This window comes from Eschrichtius robustus, chromosome 9 (genome assembly GCF_028021215.1).
Source record: "Eschrichtius robustus isolate mEscRob2 chromosome 9, mEscRob2.pri, whole genome shotgun sequence".
Classification (NCBI taxonomy): Eukaryota; Metazoa; Chordata; class Mammalia; order Artiodactyla; family Eschrichtiidae; genus Eschrichtius; species Eschrichtius robustus.
This window is the reverse complement of record NC_090832.1, coordinates 37,510,324-37,532,936: the sequence shown is the minus strand read 5'-3', so window position 1 is coordinate 37,532,936 and position 22,613 is coordinate 37,510,324. Positions and strand designations below refer to the sequence as shown.

The 22,613-nt window shown below is 35.6% G+C and overlaps 1 protein-coding gene across 1 annotated transcript in view; it reads left to right on the top strand.

The window, feature by feature from the left end:
* The window catches only part of RNF217 (ring finger protein 217), a 125,644-nt gene that overhangs the window by 65,396 nt on the left and 37,635 nt on the right, over positions 1-22,613 (top strand). The window contains exon 2 of the mRNA XM_068551160.1: positions 16,497-16,730. Within this exon, the coding sequence (XP_068407261.1) occupies positions 16,497-16,730 (234 nt within the window). The remainder of the gene's footprint in view (positions 1-16,496; positions 16,731-22,613) is intronic.

The window sequence follows — 22,613 nt, the reverse complement described above, 5'->3', positions numbered from 1 at the left end:
CTTTGGCTCATCTTGCTGGAAACTATTCTTACTTCACATGGAGTATTATATAATCTTCCTGAATACTGAATAGTATGTATAGGTCATCAAACTCTTTCAGGTCAGCACATAGCTAGAAGATTCACAGGAAAGGAGAAAACAACAAATAAATATACTGACGTATATATTAAAGCCTACAATTAGTAAAAATAAATGTTTAAACGACACATGTAAAAAGAAAAGTATTGCCATTTTTGCTTATCACATTAAAGGCAAAAGTATCGGAGGTTTTCTTTTGTTGTTTTACTTTGCATGCTTGTTTTTTTAATGATGGTACTAATCAGAGCAAGTTGTGGTGAAATGGTTAGTATCATGGACTGTAAATAAATATGGCTTTTGGAGAGCAGTTTGGCAATATGTGTCAGGAGTCTTATAATAATCATGTTCTTTGACCCAATAATTCCAATTCTGGGAATCTATCCTAAGGAAATAATCTGAAATACAGAAGAAGCTTCATGCATGAAGTTATTCATCACCACATTATTTATAATAGCATAAAATTGGAAGGAGTCTCCACAGGTTAACTGTGGGTCCTCTACTTTCTGAAATATTATACAATATTCTGAAACGATGATTGTAAGTGGTAATAACATGGAAAATGCTCATTTTGTGTTATGTGGAAAGGCAGGGTACCAAATTGAATTTAGTGTGCGTGTAGAATAAATACAGTATATTCTAGAAGGATATATATGAAGGTGTTAATATTGTTCACATTTGGATGATAAGACAAAACCTAATTTTTCCCCTTTTTCTGTTTTCCACATTTCCTTTATAAAATCATTTATGCACAAACACAAGAGACCCCAAGACTATTATCAAACACCTCCCTACACTCCAGGGCCCCAGTATGATTGATATCTGATTTCCAGTTAGTTCTAGCAAGTGAGAAATAGGTCTGCCAGACCTATGTCGTTTAGGGAGAAAAAATATGCTTCTATTCTTCCTCAAAATGATGAGATTATTCAACAGTTAACAAAACTTACATAGTTCCATTATATATAGTAAGGATCTAGTGAAATTTTGGTCAGCCAGTAACACTTTTGGCAGCTAGTGCATTAAAACACAAACAAAAGCAAAAAAAAAAAAAAAAAAATCAATGCCCCTTAATCGGAGCAGCCTAGGGACACTTTAGAGGAGTTGGACTAGGAAGGATGGGCTGACCAATAGAGAGGCCCAGAAGTGTTTCCTTTCCTACATCCCAGCCTTTTTTCTTTCCATTAACATGTTGGGTACAATAGCTGAGCCTGTGGCCAGTCAAGGATGTGTCTGTTCCCCTTAAGGAAGGCTGGGCTTCCAGCGCATGTGAGTTCTCTGCCCTGGTAGTTATAACTGATCTTTTTATCTTCTTAGAACTATTGATCAAGGCTAATTTGACTGTCACCCCCCTCCCTCCCAGAACCCCTTAGAATGATCCAGAACAGGACATTAATTATTCTTCCTACAAGGCTACATTATACACAAGACAAAACAAATAAAATCACATTTCCTCCCCTATAATTAATGCTGCACTTGGGCTAGTGGCCCCGTGCTCCCCTTTATCATCTCTATCTATGCTCCCTGCTTGACCCTTAGCCTTCTGTGGCTGGAGATCCATTACCTGAAAACTACGTGGAAAACCAACACTAGTTATAGTAACCTCTTTTTGAATTTCAGCAAATATTCATTAAGCACCTACCCTGTGCCAGGTAGTGAGTGAGGTATATGAAATGCAAGAATAAACAAGGCAGAGTTCCTGCCCTCAAAAAAATTTATAGGATAATGGAAAATACAAGCAATCAGTCTGTAATGGGATAAATAAAATGACAGGAATGAGCACAGGCTGCTACAGATTTGACATCTAAGCTAAGACCTGCAGAATTTAGGCAAGACGCATGTGCATGAATCATGTCTGAGGTAGAAGGAACAGCAGGTCCTAGAGGCAAACTAGTGTATGACTGGGGCATAGCTTGCGATGGGGCAATGGCAATAGGGAATCCAGAAAAGCCATCAAATCATTAATTGGATCTTTATTTCATATACAAAGGAGTTTTCACTTAATCCTGAAGCACAAAGTTATCATCATTGAAATTTTAATTAGTGGAGTATCATGACCAGATTTGTGTTTTAGAAAGAGTACTCCAGAGCCTGGGCTAACTTAGTGGCAGTGGAGATCAAAAGATATAAGTGGTTCTTTGAAGTATGAATAAAATGGAATTTTGTTGATTGATTGGTTGAGGGAGGGACAAGGCAAAGAAAAGTCAGGAGAGAGGATACCTTGTTTTCTGGTTTCTGTGCCACTCACAGGAATAAGGAACATGAAGGACAGTGGGCTGTCAGGGAGAGATGGGGAGGTGATGAGTTTGGTTTTAGGCTGAGTTTGAGGTATGTGACTGAAGACATCAAGTAAGGAATTGCATGTAGATATCAGAAGCTCAGTAGAGAGATCTGGGCTGGAGGTTTACGTGGGGAAGCCTTCGGCATATGTGTGGACTTGAAACCACAGGGGTGAAGGAATAACTCTCAGAGAACAATCTGTAATAAACAGAGCCTTGGAAACCCAGGAAGTTTTAAGAGATAGACATAGGAAGAATTCACAAAAGGGACAGTAAGAAGTACTGAGAACCAAGAGAATGTGATGTCCTAGGGGTCAAGAAAGAAGCAGAGGTCAGCAGGGTCAGTGCTGCAGAGGAGGCGAGTAAGATAAGGATTCATGAGGGCAGTTAGGAAGGAGAAGGTCATTGGTAATTTTGTAGAGAGTGACTTAAAGTGGAGGGGTGAGACAGATTGTAGTGGGTTTTTAAATGTGGACACAGAGACAAGAACATCAGATAATCTTTCAGTTAGCTTGGCTGAAAAATGGAGGGAGACTAAGATGTAGAGACTAAGGCATATAGGGGTCCTAATGAGTTTTTATTTCATTTTGCTTTTGTGATGGGAGAAACTTGAGCACGTCATATGCTTGATCGTCTGAAGTTACCAGAGAGAATTGAGATTCCTGACAAGGCAGGTAGAAATATTCATCTTGGGAAGCTTGGAAGGTCTTGCTTTCTACCAAAGAGGAAGGAAGGGTGGAAGAGAACGTATGGGGAACAGAAAGTTGAAGGGGTTCTCCACTGAACACATTATATTTTACCGTGTCAAGTGGGAGTGAGGTTGTTGATTGCGTGTGTATCAGTCACCTGAAAGGAAAGGTTGGGGTGAGGACTTGAGGAGGAGGTGGAAATTGGAAATGTTTCATAGGTAAGGAAGGAGTGACCTAGAGGGACCCAGAGAAGGGCTGCTGCTCAATGATGACGGCCCAGATGTGCTTGGGACCATCTGCTTGTCTACAGACTGCTTATGTTCATCCAAGTATCATGTTCATAAAGGCATGTACTGCTTTTCATTAGGCATTTAAGAATCCTGGGTGGCCTCTAGCAACATGGCATTATTATTCCAAGTGACTAATTTTGCCAAGTCTGGAGAGGCATCTGCAGGGGCTTGACAATGTGTCCAGGCTCTGGCAGTGACTGGGTTTGGATTAAAGCTTCAATAAATATTAGCTGCTGCTGTCATCATCACCATCATTCAGTTCACTGTGACAATACCAGAAGTTTCAGGAAGGTTTACAATTTAAGCCTTTACTATAGAGCACAAACATGTCATCAGAGCTCCACTTTCCTGTGCTAGAAAGAATGACAAAAGGCATTGGGCATTCCTGTTTTGAGAGGACAAAACTAAAACAAATATTAAAGACCTTTCTCAAAAAAAAAAAAGAATCAAAGTTAGATGTTTATCAGTTGAGTCTTTTTAGTAGGCAGGTTTCCATATGCAATCCCTAAACTCTCTAAGAATCGCATTGCTTTCCTGGATGACCCTTGATTTCATGGAAGAGCAGGTGGGTATGTAAATGATTTAACTGCCCAAATCTGTCTCCCTTACTGGATGAAAAAAATTAAAACAAATACAAAGGAACCACAATGTACTCATAGTACAGTAGCATTTTTTTCACATGCAAAGGTAATAGTACAGTAATAGTAATAGTAAAAGATAATTTCAGGATCCCATGTTAGGATCCCCTGATATATATATATATATATATATATATATATAGATAGAGATATAGATATATAGATATATAGATATAGATATATAGATATATAGATATATAGATACACTCTGAGTAGTTCTAAGAGGATTTAATTTCTGGAATATAATGGCAAAATTTATTGTAATTCAATATAAAAATGAGGTAAGAACATATAATAAAACTGGAAATAGTACTAATACAAAACAGTATTAGTATATATATAAAGTATTTTTATATAGTATTCATAAGTGCTTTATAAAAAACTTTTAAATTATGTTGTTATTCTCCATTTACACTTTTTCCTATGTTTGGCTTAGAAGAGAAAAGTATAAGGGTTTTTAAAAACAACTTGAGTTTCATTTTTACTTATGATTATTTTCTCTGTTAGAATATGGTGATGTGTTCTACTCTTTCCATAGAGCTCACAGTCTTCTGTTGTGGTCTCTGTTTTACCATCTTCCTCTATACTTTATCTTAGCTAATTTTCTTAAGTGATTTGTTATTTCAATCAAAACAATCTCATTTGAGCTGTCTCAGTTCTAATGCAAGAGCAGTATTTACCTCGTTGGCCAGCAGCAAAGTCAAGAGGTTTTCATCGTTGTATTGTGGTCTCCTAAGGAAAGGGAGCTCAGTTGAAGCAGGATGGGATTTTCTCAAGTGCATGTGCAGTAAATCAAGACATTTAACACTGTGGGTATACCAGGCATTCCAACTCTTTTTCACTCTAACCACAAAACTTTTCATTCACCAGGCTAGCCTTTTGTGGATACCTCTCTAGCTCAATCATATTTTTAAAAGAGATTTCTATACTCCTAGGCAAAGATTTCTCCCTACTTTGGAGGTATTAAAATTCAAACATCAAAAGAGAAGACACTTAAAAAAAAAAACATATATTTTTCTCTTTTCATAGTCATATACATTTTAACTTTATTCCTGGGAGATAGAAAGGAAAATTTGGTCACTCTACACTAAACAGTGTTTTGTATCTGCAAATAATGAATAGAAGCCAGGAATGGAATTATATTTTTCTTTCTCGAATCTAAAAACTCCAGGTAATGAACAGACTATTCCTAGAACTGGGTGCATGGTGCACAAAGATACTTTGTTTTTGGCATGAAAAGGCTCTGTTGAAATTGCTCTCTTTAAGTTAAAAAACGATGTTAACTTGGTTTAAAGTCTAGGAAAGCACTGATGCTTGCCAGTAGTGAAAGACCAAAACCTGTAAGGGAAAAAAACCCCCACCAAATATTGAAATGGCTGTGAATAAAAATACAGAACATGTATTTTTAAAGTTTGTCAAACTTGGACTACCTCCAGGTTTACAAGTAGTATCGTAAGGAGTGATTTTGTTGTTCTATTTGTTAAACAAGTTTCAAGAAGAAAGGTTTCTGGATATTATAAAAAAAAAAAAAAAAAAACTATTTTGACATGAGCTCCGTGAAAGGAATGTTGCTTTCTGTGAAGTAGCTGTGATGATGGCAGGACTGTGTGGGATGAGATTCCCACAGTGTTTAGTTGACTTACGAAATGTCTGCTTTCTCCACTGCACCCTGCAGAGGGTTAGGACAGAGCCCAGAATCCATCAGTGCAATGGTAGAGGCTATAAACTTAGACCACCAAGTGTGTTCAGAAACAAACTTAAATAATGTTCATAATTTAGTTTTGATAAGTAAAATCCTGGACCCATAATTCTCAGTATTCTCTCTTGTTTTCAAGACCAATGCAAAGTTTTGGTTTACTGGTGTCGCTATCCATTCTGTATCTGTCACCTATTAAGAGTCAGAAAACACTGATGCAAAAAATATTTACTGAATGATAAAAATTGTAACAAAAATACTAGAACATTAAATAAGAAAAAAAATAATTCCACAACCTGAAAAATAGTTTTAGTAATTCTTTCTTCTTCCCTCTCAGTTTATATGTTTTTTCACATATGCTTTTACATATTTATAATATACAAATACAATGTTTATTATGTTTTCTGACCTAACATTATCAGATATGTATTTCATATTATTTTTCTTTTTTTTTTCTATTTAAGAAATAAGACATAGTCAAATCTACTCATTGTGATCCTTTTCATTCTTCATAGTTTAACTAAAATACCTTCTTTTCCATGAGCAGTCAAACCCAGTTCTCCTTTGTGCTTCTCTGCCTGAACCGTGGTTATTTATGCCCAAGTCTCTCTCCCCTAATAAACTGAAAATTGTTTGAAGGTAGTTTATTCATTTTTAAATTCTCCCCAGTAGCTAGTAGAGTGCCTTGTCCATGGTAGGCACTGAATAAATATTTGAGTATTTAATTAATCCATAGAATCATTTCCAGCAAAGTGATTTAAAATGAAGTTGAGGTGAGAAGAAATGAGCAGAGCCATAGGAGGAAAATGACAATAAAAAGAGGAAGTGGTAGTCTTAATTTCTGATGAGGTTGAGGTAGAATTTAAATGTAAAAACACCAGATAGAGAGAAGACTGTTTATGAAGATATGTCACAAGCCTGTATGCACAAGAAACACTGCAGTCAAATATATAAACCAAAAATATAAAAACTAGAAGTGCAAAGATAATTTGAAAAAAATTATAGTAAGCAATTTCAATATTCCTCTTTCAGAATCAGATTGAGTAGATAAATAATTAATGAGCCCATAGAGAAGTTGACTTAAATCATCAAAGCTGTGATTTAATAGAAATCTATATAGAATCTTACGTCTCGTGATTAAATATTTTTAATATCCAAAAAACATTTTTAAAAGATTATGTAATTGGCTAGAAAAGAACCTTAATACATCAAAATTAAGATTTTTTTACAGTCTACTTACTCTATTCATAATCAAGTAGAGTTGAAAATAAATTTTAGAAGAAAAGTTACCAAAAAAAGTTTTAACTGCATAGAAATTAAGAAACAGTTAAATAGGAAGTAAAAACAGACTATAAACTACCTAGAAAGTAATGAAGAGAGAACATTTCATACCAAAATTTTTGGAACGTAGCAAAAACTGTATTCATTACTAAAGAGTAAAAGCAAAAAACAAAGTGATCATAAGAAACTAGAAAAAGAATAACAAAATGAGACAAATAAAAGCAGGGAGAGCATAATACTAAATGTAAAAATCAAAGGAAAGGAAAACTAAAAAAGAAAAAAGCAGTATAAAGGATAAGCAAGCCCAAAGCTAATTATTTTAAGAAACAAAAGATTAATTGTTTGGGGAGCCTGATTTAGGGACCAAAGTAAAAGTAATAAAAATGAGAAAGAGACAAGATGAGAAAAGAAATAAAAACCACAGAGAGAAAGAGAATATTATTTTTCATCAAGAATATTCTCAGTGAGAGAATATTCAATTGCAACAAAGGTAAAAATCTAGGAAATAGATGGCCTTCCTAGAAGAAGACATACCCTCATGTCTTCTATTATAATTGGCCTGTTCACGTTTTCTACTTCTTCTTGGGTTAATTTTGGTAACTTATAATTCCTGAGGACTTTTTTCTTTTCATTTTCCTTTCTTTCAGTTTACTGTGGTTGAGGATAATCCTGTTTCCCCAGTAGCCAGACCACACCTGCATGATGGCTTTGGTTTCTGGTTATCACACTTTTACAAACCAACAACGTAGGAAGAAGGAAAGTCTTCAAACAATAGGTGAGGAATAGTTAAAGAAGTGGGATGTTTTCCTGAGAAAAAAGACTGAAGGGACATGACAGCTATCTTCAAGTATTTAACAATCCCTTACCAAGAAGAGTGGGTAAACATGCTACAAGACCCAAGGGAGAATTAAAATTACCTTGGTGTGTACAGGGAAAAAAACTGGAGGAGCTACTACATTACCCATGTCTGGGCTGACATGTCTGTTTTGCAATAATTTTCCTTGAATCCAGTACCTTAAATATACCCACACTTGAGTCAATGGCTCTAACTGGGCACTAATACTCGTAAATCCTCAAAATCACCTGTATCTGCAAAATTTTGCTTTCTTATGTCACTTTTCAGACTTGTTAAATTAATTTAATATGATTTGTGGAAGGGCAAAATACTTTTTCATAACTAAACCACCAATGGCTTTTGCTTTTGTTTGCTTTTGGCATTTTTAGGATATTTAAGCATAGTTTGAAAGCCAAGGGAAAGACACCAATGAAGATGGGGAGAGAGAAGTTATAAAAGGTCTCTTGTGAGCTTCGTAATATTTTTTTTTAAAGCTTCCAAAGTTGTTTCTAGTCTCTGAAATTTTCACTTGCCCCCTTTAAATGAAATTAAACCTCTGAGTAAAACAAAATTTAAGGCTTCCCTCTCCCATTAGAGTAATACTGATTATTAATCTGTGGTACTGGATTGACTAAAATATTTCCAAAGCGATTTTATGTCTATTAATGTGAACTATATATGTACCTTTCCATAATTATGCATCTGTATTTCCATTCTTGGTTAAATTTATTTTAAAAATGGGGACACTTTTGATGTAATGTATATGATTTGTTTTTCTTTTGTATCTCAGCATTTAGTTCTACAGTATATTCATGTAATTTGTACTTTTAGTTATCTTCCTTTACATATATGCTTTTGGAGGAAGAACACTGAATTATGAATGAGAGTACTGAATTATGAATTATGGATGATTACAGAATTTAAAATGTTCTCCTTGTATAAGAAATAAGCATATGGGCTTCCCTGGTGGCGCAGTGGTTGGGAGTCTGCCTGCCAATGCAGGGGACGCGAGTTCGAGCCCTGGTCTGGGAAGATCCCACATGCCGTGGAGCGGCTGGGCCCGTGAGCCACAACTACTGAGCCTGCGCGTCTGGAGCCTGTGCTCCGCAACAAGAGAGGCCGCGATGGTGAGAGGCCCACGCACCGTGATGAGGAGTGGCCCCCACTCGCCGCAACTGGAGAAAGCCCTCGCACAGAAACGAAGACCCAACACAGCCAAAAATAAAAATAATAAATAAATAATAAATAAAAAAATTTAAAAAAAAAAAAAAAAAAAAGAAATAAGCATAAAAGAGTTTCTCATTTCTGAAATTAATTTTGTGAAATACTGCTTTCTGAATATCAACAAAGGTAAATATTAGCAAACTTTTATCGAGGATCCCTATCAGGTACTGTTCCAGGTATTTTAGGTAAATCAACTCATACAGTCCTCTAAACAACCAAATTCGATTGGTAAATTCCGATTTTTACAGATACAGATGCTGGGCAAGAGAAAGATGTAGCAACTAGTAGTAAGGAGCAGAGCCAATTTGAGTCTGGAATCTACTCTTTTAACTATTAACCTCTACAGCTTTTTAAGCCAGAGCTAAAGCTTTCTTTAGAGCTTACATACACTTTCGGTCTTTTTGTAAGTTAGAGCATATATTATAATTATACCATTTTAGTGCCAGCAGGGAATCCTAAAGGTGAATCAGTCCATCTCTAAGAGATTTGGTTTTGTGTGTCCCTGGAACTCAAGGACATGCAGCCACATAAATATCAATAACACCAGAATCCTATATCTGATTTCCATTCCAGGGTTCTTTTCATAAATTACCTGTGTAGTGTCTTTATTTTCAGATTGTAATAAATTGGAATATCTGATTTAGATGAGTGTACTGATGAAAAAAAGAGTGGATAACATTTAAACAAAGTAAGCTCAAATTTTTTTCTTTTAGAAATATTTCCCTCTCTAAAGTGTATCCAAATATCTAGCCTGTTCTAAAATTTCTACCTTTCAAAAGGTAAAATTGATTATAGTTAATTGAATATATACTCGTTCTGTTTATCTGAGCACACTATGCATTTCTCTGTCAGTCTAAATACTTACTCAGTGATTTGCATTGAAAAAGCCCTCCATATTAATATTCTTTGAGGATGGATTCGAATTTGGGTGTTATCTTCTTAGAGAATCAAGATAAGCTATAGAATCCTAAAAAATTTTTGCTTACAACCTAATAATATATCTCAGTGTGCTTTTCAAGGAGAAAAATTGGATTAAGTTTATAATTCTTTCCACATATTAAGGAACATTTTTTACTGCTTGAGTTCCCAAATCTGAATGTGCAATTTACCTATTGGATCAAATTTTACTTAAGTGGATAAGGGAGCATGAAAGTTTGGGTAGTGAGGAAAGAAGAAAGAAGTTTAAGTAACATAAAGGAGGACTGTATATAGAAAAATACGTTTGGCATGATTGAATAGAAAATTAATACTGCACTAATTGTATAGTTATTGTTTTAACTATTTAAACATTATTTTGCTGAATCTTTGAGAGTTATGAGAGCTCAATTAATTAATTCCTTCAAAATTACATGTCATTTTGGTTTTAATGTTCATTTCCCTGACAACTCATGAAGTTAAACATATTTTCATATGTTTATTGGTCACTTGAACATCCTCTTGACCATTTATCTGTTGGGTTGGTTGTCTGCCTTTTTTTTACTGATTTGGAAGGGCTCTTTATGTATTCTGGATAAGCAAAACCTTATTCTTTACATATTGCAAATATCTTTTCCAATTCTCATTTGCATTTTCATTCTCTTAACAGTATCTATTGATGAACAGAAGTTTTAAATTTTACTTAGTCAAATTTATCACTTTTTTTAAATGGTGAGTTTTTTTAGTGTCATGTGTAAGCAATCTTTCCCTTCCCTAAGGACATGAAGATATTCTTCTTTATCATCTTTAGAAGTTTTATTGTTTCACCTTTTATAATTATAGCTACAGTCTACCTGGTTTGGGGTAGGAATCAAACAGATTTTTTTAATAGATATTTAAGTGACCCAGCACACTTTATTGAAGAATAACATTGTCCCCACTGCTCTATAATTTTGAAACATCTAGTGTTCATATGTAAGTGGTTCTGTTCTGTACTCTTTTTCTGTTCTATTTTTCTGATATCTATACTTATCTATCCTTGTGCCAGTGTCACACTATTGTAATTACTATAGTTTTAGAATCATCTTCTAATTTTGAATTAGAAGATGATTCCCCTCAAAAAAGAGAGAGGGAGAGTGAGAAAGAGAGAGAGAAAATTGCTGGAAATTTTATTAAAATGGCCTGGAATCTGTAGGTCAATATGGACCATATTTACATCTTTAATGAGTCTTCCAGTTCAAGAACTTGATATATTTCTCCATTAATTTGCTTCTTTCCATTTTCCCAAAAAGATTTCAGCTATTTCTATACAGGGGTATTGAACATTGTTTGTTGCAGTTATTCATATTTGATGTTTTTAATATGTTATCAGTGATACTATTTCTTAAATATTATTTTGAAATTGCTTGTTACTAGTGTATAGAAGTAAGTTTGATTTTTGTGTATTGACCTATTCAGCAAATTTTCTAAATTCACTTATTTATCCTAATAGTTTATCTGTAGATTATGTTGGATTTTCTGCATATACAATATGCAATCTGCAAAAAATGGGGGATTTTATATCTTCATTTCTAATTATTTTATTTTCATTTTTCTTTTTCTCTTCTTGCATTGGCTAGCTCTAGTCAATGTTTAGTAATGGTGGCAGTGCATACTCACCCAATTTCCAGTCTTAAGAAAAAAGCTTTCAATATTCCACCATTGAGTGTTAGGTTTACTGTAGATTTTCTTATATATACTCTTTATTAGATTAATGAATTTTCATCCTAGTTTGCTAAGATTTTAACATGAATGAATGTTGAATTTATCAAATAACCTTTCCTCTTTCTATAGAGATAATCATATGATGTTTCTCCTTTATTTTATTAATGTGTGAGTTATAGCAATTGATTTTTGAATGTTAAACCAATCTTGCATTCTTAGAATAAGCCCACTTTGATTATGATATATTATCTTTTTCATGTATTGTCTAGATTGGTTTGCCAATGTTTTGTTTAGGATTTTTGCATCTGTGTTTACAAAAAGATTAGTCAGTAGTTTTCCTTTCTTGAAATGTCCTTATCAGGTTTTGGTATCATGATTATGCTGACCTCATAAAACAACCTGAATAGTGATCCCCGCCTTTTTATCACTATTCGCTAAGAGTAGTTTTGTAATATCAGTGTTATTTCATCCTTAAATTCTCGGTAGAATTTACCAGCAAGGGACCTGGGGCTGAAGTGTTCTATGTGGGAATGTCTTTTTCCTCTGTTGCTTTTAAGATACTTTCTTTGTATTTGGTACTTGGCACTTTTACTTGATGTGCCTTAGTGGATTTTCTTTATATTTTTCTTGCTTGGGGTTGAGAGAACTTCTGGGATATTTGACTTGATGGTTTTCATTAGTTTTTTTAAAAAATCAAAGGCATCTAGCACAATGCTCTGTAATACCTGCTGAGTAAATAAAGAAGCATATTTATCAGTAAAGCAGCCTTATGGAGAAATGCAGAACCTAAAAATGACTCTGCTCTATGGTATTCCACAAAGTAATTAATGCACAGAAAGTGCTTCTAACAGTGCCTGGCATGGAGGAGGTGCTGCATACATTTCATGACTATTGTTAGTGCTTTTGTTGTGGTATTCTCTTCTCCTCTGCCATATTAATATGTTTCTTTTTAATGACAGAGGAAATCTGAAATCCCTTGGTATTAAGTGAACAAAAGGCCAAGGCACACTGTAAACTATCATGATCAACACTTAAAACCAAGATCAAATTCATAAACCATGCATTTGATAAACTGAGCTTCGAATCCAAGGTGTATATTTTCTCTCTTTTTTTGTTTTTGGAAGAGTTAATTAATCTGTCACTTTTCCAGTGGTTTCCTTCACCTGTGGCATTAAATTACTTTTGAGTTCTCCCAAGTGACAAATTAGCCATCTAGCTTGAGGTAGTGGATAATTATCTAGTGGATAATTGTGTCTCTTACTAACACCCTTGGAGATTGTTTTAGAATTAAGTAATTTTGTCTTACAAGAATGGACATGTTTTTGTTCAGAATTGGAGAGCATATTTTTCAGTGATGTAAATAGTAGTATTAACATTGAACACAACAGAAATTTAGACCTTTGTCTTAAGGATATTAAGTACATAAAATCCTATAAATAGAAGTTAGATGATGTTATTGAAACTGTTAAATTGATATTAAAGAATTATTGTCATTTTGGAAAATATTTAGTATCATGATTATGTTTTTTAAAGATTTCTTATTTTCTTTAGACCCATACTGAAATATTTATGAATTGATGAAATATGTACCTTGTTGAATAAGTAAATGAATGCACTTTGCTTAATCATGATTATTGGTTTTTAGTGATCTTTTGAGGAAATTATTCAGAAATTGAGGAAATTATTCGGAAAAGATAGACATGTAGAGGCCAAGAGATTGCATAGGTCATGAGTAGCATTTTATTATGAAAAAGGGGATATTGTTAGTATGAAGAAGTATGAGTAATTCAAAGGATTGTATGAGTAATTGTTCCAAACTGCCAAATATTAGCTTACCAGCAATAATTCAAATTGTATAAGCCGTAGGTGGGCCAGGAAATTTGAATTCTCAACAAACACTTCAAGAGACTCATGCAGTTGTCCTGGAAGTAGATTCAGGCCTTATGCTGTAAAAGGAGGGAAGCCAGAAATAAACTAGGGGGTTGGGATTAACATATACACACTACTATATACAAAATAAATAATCAATAAGGACCTACTGTATAGCACAGGGAACTCCACTCAATACTCTGTAATAACCTATATGGGTAAAGATTCTGAAAAAGAATAGATATATGTAGATGTATAACTAAATCACTTTGCTGTACACCTGAAACTAACACAATATTGTAAATCAACTATACTCCAATATAAAATAAAAATTAAAAACAAACAATGAAAGAAAAACATAAAAGCTAAAAGAAAGGGAAGACTTGGGACTTCTCTGGTGGTCCAGTGGCTAAGACTCCACGCTCCTAATACAGGGGCCTGGGTTCGATCCCTGGTCAGGGAACTAAATTCCACATGCTGCAGCTAAGAGTTCACATGCTGCAACTAAAGATCCCCCAGGCCGCAATGAAGATCCCGAGTGCTGCCACCAAGACCCGAAGCAGCCAAATAAATAAATAAATATATTTTTTTAAATAACTGTAAAAAAATCTGATGAAGAGAATAGATCAAGCTGCATGATCCTTAAAAAAAATAACAGGGAAGAATACAAAAAAAGGAAGGAAGACAGAAAAGATGGAGACAGACCTAGATTGGGAGAGTTTGTAGTGGGAAGATAAAGGAACGTGATCATATTGCTTCTGTCTGTTTAATAAAATATGAGATCATTTGGCTCAGTGTAGTGGGGTAGGGATTTTGGAGCTTTCAGAGAGAAGAGCAGGTATGGAATACGCAAAATGCAGACTGTGTGAAGCATAAGGAAATTGTGTGTGCTATGGAAATAGAATAGACTTACAGGCAGATTTGAGAGACACTGCAGGAGAAGATAAGGCGCTTGGTTGGACGTTGGATGGTAGGTGTCCCAGTGCGGTGTGGTAATGAACACCCACTGCGGGAAGAGTGACCAGATTACTCTCTCCCTTGAGCTGCCTTGGTTGGTTCTGGTCCCTATACCACATTCCATTTCTATACGACCTGACTTTCTGGGTGGTTGTGAAATTACTGCTTCCATTGTTATTATTTATATACTTAAAATAAATAAACTTAGAGGCAAGGGAGGCCAGGTTAAAACATTGACCTGGGAGTAAAACATTCCAGCTCTTACTCCCAAAAGTGTGCAGCTCTTCAATAAATGAGAGTCCCTTGAGATTATCCAAGTGGACTCCTTCTATGTGGAATGAAAGGAAATTGTGTTTCACATGCTGCAAACTGAAGTCTCTTTTCATAGGCATCTGCTTCAGACTCCTAACATGGCTTCATGCTCTGCCCTCCTGCTCTGATCCCAGGTCATCTGGACAGCCTCTGCCTTCAGCTGTAACTGAAAATAATTCATTACAAAACATAATTTGGGTTATAATAACTCTGTAACATATAAAAATAAAATCTGATTGTAACTATAAGCAGACTCATCAAAAAAAGTAGAAAAAATTGCTTTGGGCTAATATTTGAAAGACCTCTCTGGACTATGTTTTGTACAATTGTAGCATAAGATGATAGAGCAACTTACATTTCAACAGGTCAGTACTAGTAAGATGGTTTACCCAAAGCCAGATTTTTTCATTTCATTATCAGCCTGGTTCATGTCCTTTACTAGCATTAAATATCTTGTTCCCAGGCATCCTTCAGCCTGTAGCTTCTTAACTGCCTTTCCTCAAGTCTGTGCCAGAGAAACAGCAAAGTTAAAAGAAAAGTTACTATGAATTTAGGGTTTTTGTTAATTGCTCACTGCAGAGATTTTCTTTCCCTGGATCATGTGGCTTTTCCTCATTCCTCCCTCCATTTTCATAGCGTGCTTTTCTCATTCAGGTCAATGTGTTTTGCCTTCTCAGAATGTCAGGTTCACCCAAGGAAAAAGAAATGGTTTAGTGTTGTTTGCCTTTTGGAGCTTTCACTACCTCCCTCTGCTACCCTAAGATGAGCAAAAAGAGATTATGATGCCATGAATATAAAGAGTTCTTGCTCTACTTGTGGAAAACAATTCCAGGTCCTCCTTACTTCAAAGTAGCTTATTTTCTTCATCTTTTAAGATTTAATTGTGTCCACACTTTGTACTTGAATCTTACACTGTAATTTTTAATGCTAACCATTTCTAGAATCCCCTACCAAATAAATGTAACATTCCAGTATATTCCTTCTCCTCTCTCCTAATCTAACTCTGTAGTTCTTTGAAGAAATTCATTTTATATATTACCTCAGTAGTAGCCAGATCTCATAGGGATTATTTTACAACATTATGATTGGTTTAATTTTCTTACTTGTTCCTATGATTCTGATGACATGGGAACAGTTATATGTTCTCTGCCTGGAAGAGTCAGGGAAAATAGAGGGTTTTTCTAGCAATGATTTTTAAACTACTAGATGTAGTATATATAAGTACTTTCAAAATCCTCTTTTTTTGTCTTTTTAACGTAGTTAAAGGTGCCCTAAGTTTACTGCTGAGTAAGGTTGTAGTAAGGAAACTTTGTAGTAAGGTTGAAAAATCTGAAACACATTTTCATCCTAGCTGTTCCTTTAGTTGGCTCTTGTCTGAATGCTGTCTCATCCTGCAGTTTCCAGAGGATGGAATGAGAATTTGCTTCCTAGGTGAGCCTGTGGCTTAGGCCCATTTAAGTTCTCATATTTGATTGTCATTATATTTAATGATAGAAAATGCTTAAAGATGCTATCAATCATTTTGGAAACATTATATAGTAATTAATTATTTGGTACTGCCTGATATAGGTACCAAAGTGATTATCATTTATTATGTTAGGAATCATGAAAAATGACAGATAATCCTTTACAGTAATCATGAAATAAGCAGTACTGTATGAAAAAAGAAAAAGAAAAAAGAAGAGAAGCTTAATAACTGGTGCCTTTTTTCTCTCCCATTTGCTCTTTCACACAGGTACAACTTGGCCAAGTGGAAATCAAATGCCCTATCACAGAATGTTTTGAATTCTTGGAAGAAACAACGGTTATCTATAACTTAACGCATGAAGACTCCATCAAATACAAGTACTTCTTGGAACTTGGCCGTATTGATTCCAGCACCAAGCCATGTCCTCAGTGCAAGCACTTTACAACCTTCAAGAAAAAAGGACATATTCCCACCCCTTCCAGATCAGAAAGCAAATACAAAGTAAGCATGTTCACCGGAGTTGTGGGTTAGATGGCACATGTTGGGAGCAGCCAAATTAGGCCAACTTGTGGTAGGCATTAAGTGGGCTTCCTTCCCTTATCGGAGTCCGAGGTGAGTATACAATGGCTATGATTCTGAAAATGTATGGTTTGGGGATGCTATGATTATCATCATTAGAGCACTATTGAGGATTTAATTAAACTTCTTTGGCTTTAACCTGTTTAAAATTCACTAATTTGAAGACTAATCTTTAAAGTAATTATCATTGCTATTACTAAATATTAAATAAATACTAAGACTTTTAAAAAATTTTAGTACAAACTTAAATTTTTCAGTGAACCCAACTTGAGTCTCCTCCAGTTCTGTCTATAATAAGTGAAAATAGTATAATATGCTATTTATTCATTTATTCAGCAAATACAAAATGCCAGTATATGCTAGACAGTGTGCTAAGTTTTGGGTATACAGTGGCAAATGTGACACAATCCTTGCTCATAAAAATGTCTAATGAAGGTGAGAGAGACATATGTTCTAAAATGACAGTTCAATATGAGTAGTCAAAAAACAAGAACGTGAAACCCAATACACTTGTTCTTTGAGAACACTGACCGAGGAGGGGGGCTAGCGTGTCAGGAAAGGCTTCATGGAGAAGATGCAGTTCTCCAGGCAGATAAACAGTGGAGAGCATTTCAGAGCAAGGGATGAGTAAGCGTCAGGCCTGGAGGCTGAGGCAGGCGTGTTGGAAATGAGTGCTTGATAGAGCTAGGGAGAGAGAGTAGCGGGGAGGCAGCTGGTCAGGTATTTAAGAGCAGATCATGTTGAGTCTTTTACACTGTGCTCAGGCTTGAATTTAATTCTGTGGGCATTGCAGGAAGATCATTCTGGCAGCACATAGAGGATGTCAGAGGAGGGCAAGACTGAAGGCATGGAAACCATGACAACAACTGTGGGAGCAAATCCTTGATTCACAGCCCTAACTGTACATTAGAATCACCTGGCGAGCTTTTAGACACACCAGTGCCTGGTCTCCAGCCCACAACCCTCTCGCCCCAGAACAACTGTCTTGCAAATATTTGAACCTCACCAGATGACTCTAATATGTAGCAGAATTGGGAACCTTTGCAGTAAATGAAGCAGAAATCAATACAAACTAGATGTTGTTGATCATGAAGCAATTAAAATCGTTGGTAACAGGTGAGGGATGAAAAATCTCAAACTAAAGTGAAACTATTAAGCAGCTCTCGAGAAAAATAAAGCTACTGCAGAATTTGGGGATGATTATTGTTGTTACTCTTATTTACTCTTACAGAAAAGATGATCTATAACAGAAGAGGTAAATTATCCATCCTCCTGTTCTATATTCTACATAGTTCTACACAATTCCTGAAGCAATGATTTTTACTATTTAGTACAATGTTTATATAGCATTTTCATCATTAAACTCCAAGTTCTCACATTAGTATTAACTACCTGATTCACATGCCCATACCTGTCTGGATATTATGAGTAAAGGGAGCGCAGGCATGGATACCCCAGCAAAGCCACTGTGATATTCATGATTACAGTATAGCACCCTAAACTGAGACTAATATCATCATTCTCTGTGGCTAACCAATGGATATTTTTTAGGTTTGCTGTATTTTTTAAAATTCAGTTTTCCCAATAACAGAACCCACTTCCAAATTGGTATAGTTTGTCATAACTTTCAGAGCAGTGAATTCAAGTACTTGAATAAAATAAATTGAGTCAGAAGGCAACAGAAATAGAAAATAAGTTTACTACTCATGTCTAACATGTCTGAGCAATTTAAACTCTCTTCATAATATTGCTTAGAGCCTAAATTGTGTTTTGTATCTATTAATAAAACCCTTGTAATGTATATTTCAATATTATTCTTTGTGAGTCGAGTTATAATGTCCTGATCCAAGATGTCATTCTTTGAGCATTTATTATGGTTTCTGCTGTCAATTCAGAAGCACTTAACATACAAGGTTAAAATTGCTTGAAAATATTATAGCTATTTTATAGCAGGAAATACCTTTGAGTATATCAGATATGAAATTTGAGATATAAAATATCATGTTTGGGTACTTCATTTGAATAGGTTTTTGTAAATTTTTTGTACACTGCAGGTGGAAAAGGGATAAACAGAATATATCAACAAGCAGTAAGAAGAACTTTTAGGTGCCAGTTTAACCTTCTAGGATAAACTCATCCCTCACTCAACATCTTCTGGCAAAAATTTAGTAAATAGAGCTTTTCATTATGTTCTGAATGCAATAAAACTCTTACTATATGAAAGAGTACAAGCATATTCCTGAATTGAGAAATTTACATTGAGACAACCTTGCCTTTGGTCAAATCCAGTCTTTCTCATTCATAATATTTGCCTTCTCATCCCTGCAACTCATGAAGCCAAAAAGTTTTACCACTCCATTTCTACAAGATTGATTTCAGTTTCCATTTAGAAATCTAATTTCTAACCTAAACAGTTCCTATAATTTATTAATGCAGCTCCAAATGAATGTTAATACAGAGAACAAGTTAGCATCGAGAAAATAAAAATGTTGAAGTTATGGCTATAATGGTTCTCAGGTGATGCCTGGAGACAGACACATCAGCAGCACCTGAAGGTTTTCTCCATAGCAATTATCAGCTAAGATTTTATGCTGCATTCGTGTGGTTATTTGCTTAAAGTCTCTCCCACTGGTCTCTAGGAGACCAGGTCCAGACTTGCTTACTGCTGACAACCTGTGTCAAGCACTTTGGTAGAGTATTCTCTCAAAATATATGTCTTGAGGGAACTAATAAATGGGCCAATGCATAATAAATGTGGGTGGAATATGCTGAGAGCACAGGAGAAGAAAAGACAGGAGAGATTGGGAAGGCTTCAGTAAAGGGCAAACACATGAAACTAAGCCTTGAAATGTTGAATTTGCTATGCTAGAAAAGGTGGGTCAGAGCACAACGCTGGGTTATTAGGGAAGGGACTAAGGAGTCAAAAAGAATAGAGGTGGAATAAAAGATTGGGTGACTGATGGATGGTCAGAGTAAAGAGGGGATGAAATAGACTATGTCTTGAGGAAGAGGAGCAGGTTTGAGGAGTAGAAAACTAATTCATTTGAAATGTGGGATAAAGTTAAGTTTGAAGACCCTTTGGGGCATCAAAGAGATATCCAAGAAGCATGGATCTAACGCTAGGAGTGGATGGAAAGCATTAATATTTGAGGAGGGGAGGAGGTCCCTGAATTCACAGAAATTAAAAATATATGTTTTGGGACGTGGGAAAAGTTACAGTTTCTCATGGGAGAGAGGAGAGGATTGCAGATACTAAATGTACTTATTTTACTCCTAGGAGTTTTACTGAGGTAGGGGCAGTTCTGGGTTTCCTTCTTATTTCCAAGTGTAGACCAAGAAACAATCCCCCTTTTCATATTGATTTGGAGTAAGTTGAAGGGCATGCATAAATCAACACAGGGAACATGTTGGAGATAATCCTCTTTATGATTTCCTTGAGGCAAAACTAATAATAATCCCCACTCTTCTCCCACAGATATTGAGCAGAACCTTGATAATTCACAAAACAGGGCTTTGACTCATCATAAGGTGAAAAAAGCCAGTAATATGTCCTGAGGAAACTCCCTCTATGTTCTTACCTTGTATCTTATGCATTACTTTTTCTCTCTTGTAATCATAAATTTTCTGGGTTGAAATCACAGTTTATATTATAAAACTGCACAAATACATTATTTCCTCATGTGGAAAAGAACTTTTCTAAGGTCTTTAAGAATATAATCAAGTCGATGGGTTTGTTGTTCCTAATTGGTATACTTTAAAATATGCTTAAGTGAAAGGCTGGAATTCTAGTAATACCCTGTTTACCCTCTTCCTTTGTCAGTTTTTCAAACCTCGATGACCTGTCCTAAACTCCAGAAAGATACCTCTTTGGACTGCTTCTCCCGACTCCCTTACCATCTCAATCTCTATTTGGGTTCAACCAAGGGTTAGCATTGGCAGGAAATGGGAGGATGGAAAGGAGAATAGTTGATGCATTACTTCCTTACTCCCTTCCTAATTCAGTGCAAAGCTCTGGCAGTAGCTATGTCCCTCCATGACTGTGGCTTCCCCCTAGGTAGTCCCTCCCCCATGTTTCTAATTCTCACTAGGCTCCAGAAAATTCTTTCTTCCCTTGTCTCTTTGGCCCTAGGGGTGGCAATGGTCTCCCATTATTTCTGCTTCTGGGGGCCTGCCTGTCCTTTGTTTATTCAAATCCCAACTGTACCTCTTCAGTTGTACTTCCAATGAACAATTTTCATTGTTCATTGAATAAAATGTGCTTAAACTTCCTTCTTGTAAACATGATTTGAGAAATTTTTTCCATCTATAAAAACGTCTAAAGCTTTCACATGAAAGTGTAGTTAGCATGCTGCTCTGCTCTTCAGTTTTCCCTCGACACCATCACTTTAAGTTGACAGTGTTTACAAATCGGGAGTCAGATTGTGCATCAGCCTGGCAAGATCAGTTTAGCTTACGACACACACTGAATTCTTTTGGCAGTAATGCATCATTGATGTCAGGAGCCGATAGAAAACAAGTGTAGTTTCTTAAGTGATTGTTGCTAGCATAGATTTGTGAGGGAGATAAAGATAAAAGTCCTCTAGCCCAGTTTAAAGAAGCCATCTTGTGGGGGAGGGATAAATTAGGAGGTTGGGACTAACATACACACACTACTGTATATACAGTAGATAATCAACAAGGACCTACTGTATAGCACAGGGAGCTCTACTCAATATTCTGTAATAACCTAAGTGCGAAAAGAATCTGAAAAAGAATAGATATATGTATATGTATAACTAAATCACTTTGCTGTACACCTGAAACTAACACAACATTGTAAATCAACTATACTCCAATATAAAATAAAAATTAAAAAAAAATAAAGAAGCCATCTTAAACAAAGGGTGTGTTATATATGTTTCCACTAAAAAAATGTATAGCGCTCAGCTATGATGCAAGCCTACTAAATTTTATTAGGATGCATTTCTCCCTCTAGTTACTAATGAGATGCTTTGCTAAAGTTGTTCTTTGTTTCCTGTCTTGATGCATAAGTTAGCCGTAGTATTTTATAGAGTCTTTACTTGTACTTGGAACTTCTAACAACAAAAGCCAAATATTGGAATTCATTTGAAATTTTAGCCTTCATCTGACCTTAAAAAAGAAAAAACTACAATAATTGTAATAATAGAGGCTCATGGCTACCATAAATTGACCAGCCATGGGATGGAGAACTGTTTGTTTTTTTCACTTCATCACATCATCCCTTGTATCTTCAGCACAAGAGACAAGTGAAGAATCATTTCTCTTTGACGACCTGCTGAATAGTGGGTAAAAGTAAGCCAAGCCTTGTGCCCATTATAAAATGATCTGGAAGATGTTAGGACTGTGCATTTCTCACCTACTTTACTCTGTATTTCTACTTTTCCATATTTGCCATCTCAGAACTGTAAGGGAACCCCATGCATTAGTCTAAATGCCTACCAAGTGGCCATTCAGACACTGAACACTTCCATTGTTAGGGAACTTGCTACTTATAGAATCATTCCCTTCCATTTTGAAAGATTCATTGTTACCTTCAGGCTGAGATCTCTTTCTCCTGGTTCACCTATTGGCTACAGAGAATACTCCCATTTTCTCATGCACACTCTGTACTTAGCCCTCTTGCTTCTTTCCGTGGGTATCTCTGTGAGATGTTAGCCTTTTGTGTTGTTTTCAGAATAGGGTGTCCTTTTGAAAACAGGATGATGCCATCCTGCTCTGGCTAGTGAATTTGGGTTATACAAATCAGCAGAATCTTCCAGTACACTTTATATTCATCTATGAAGA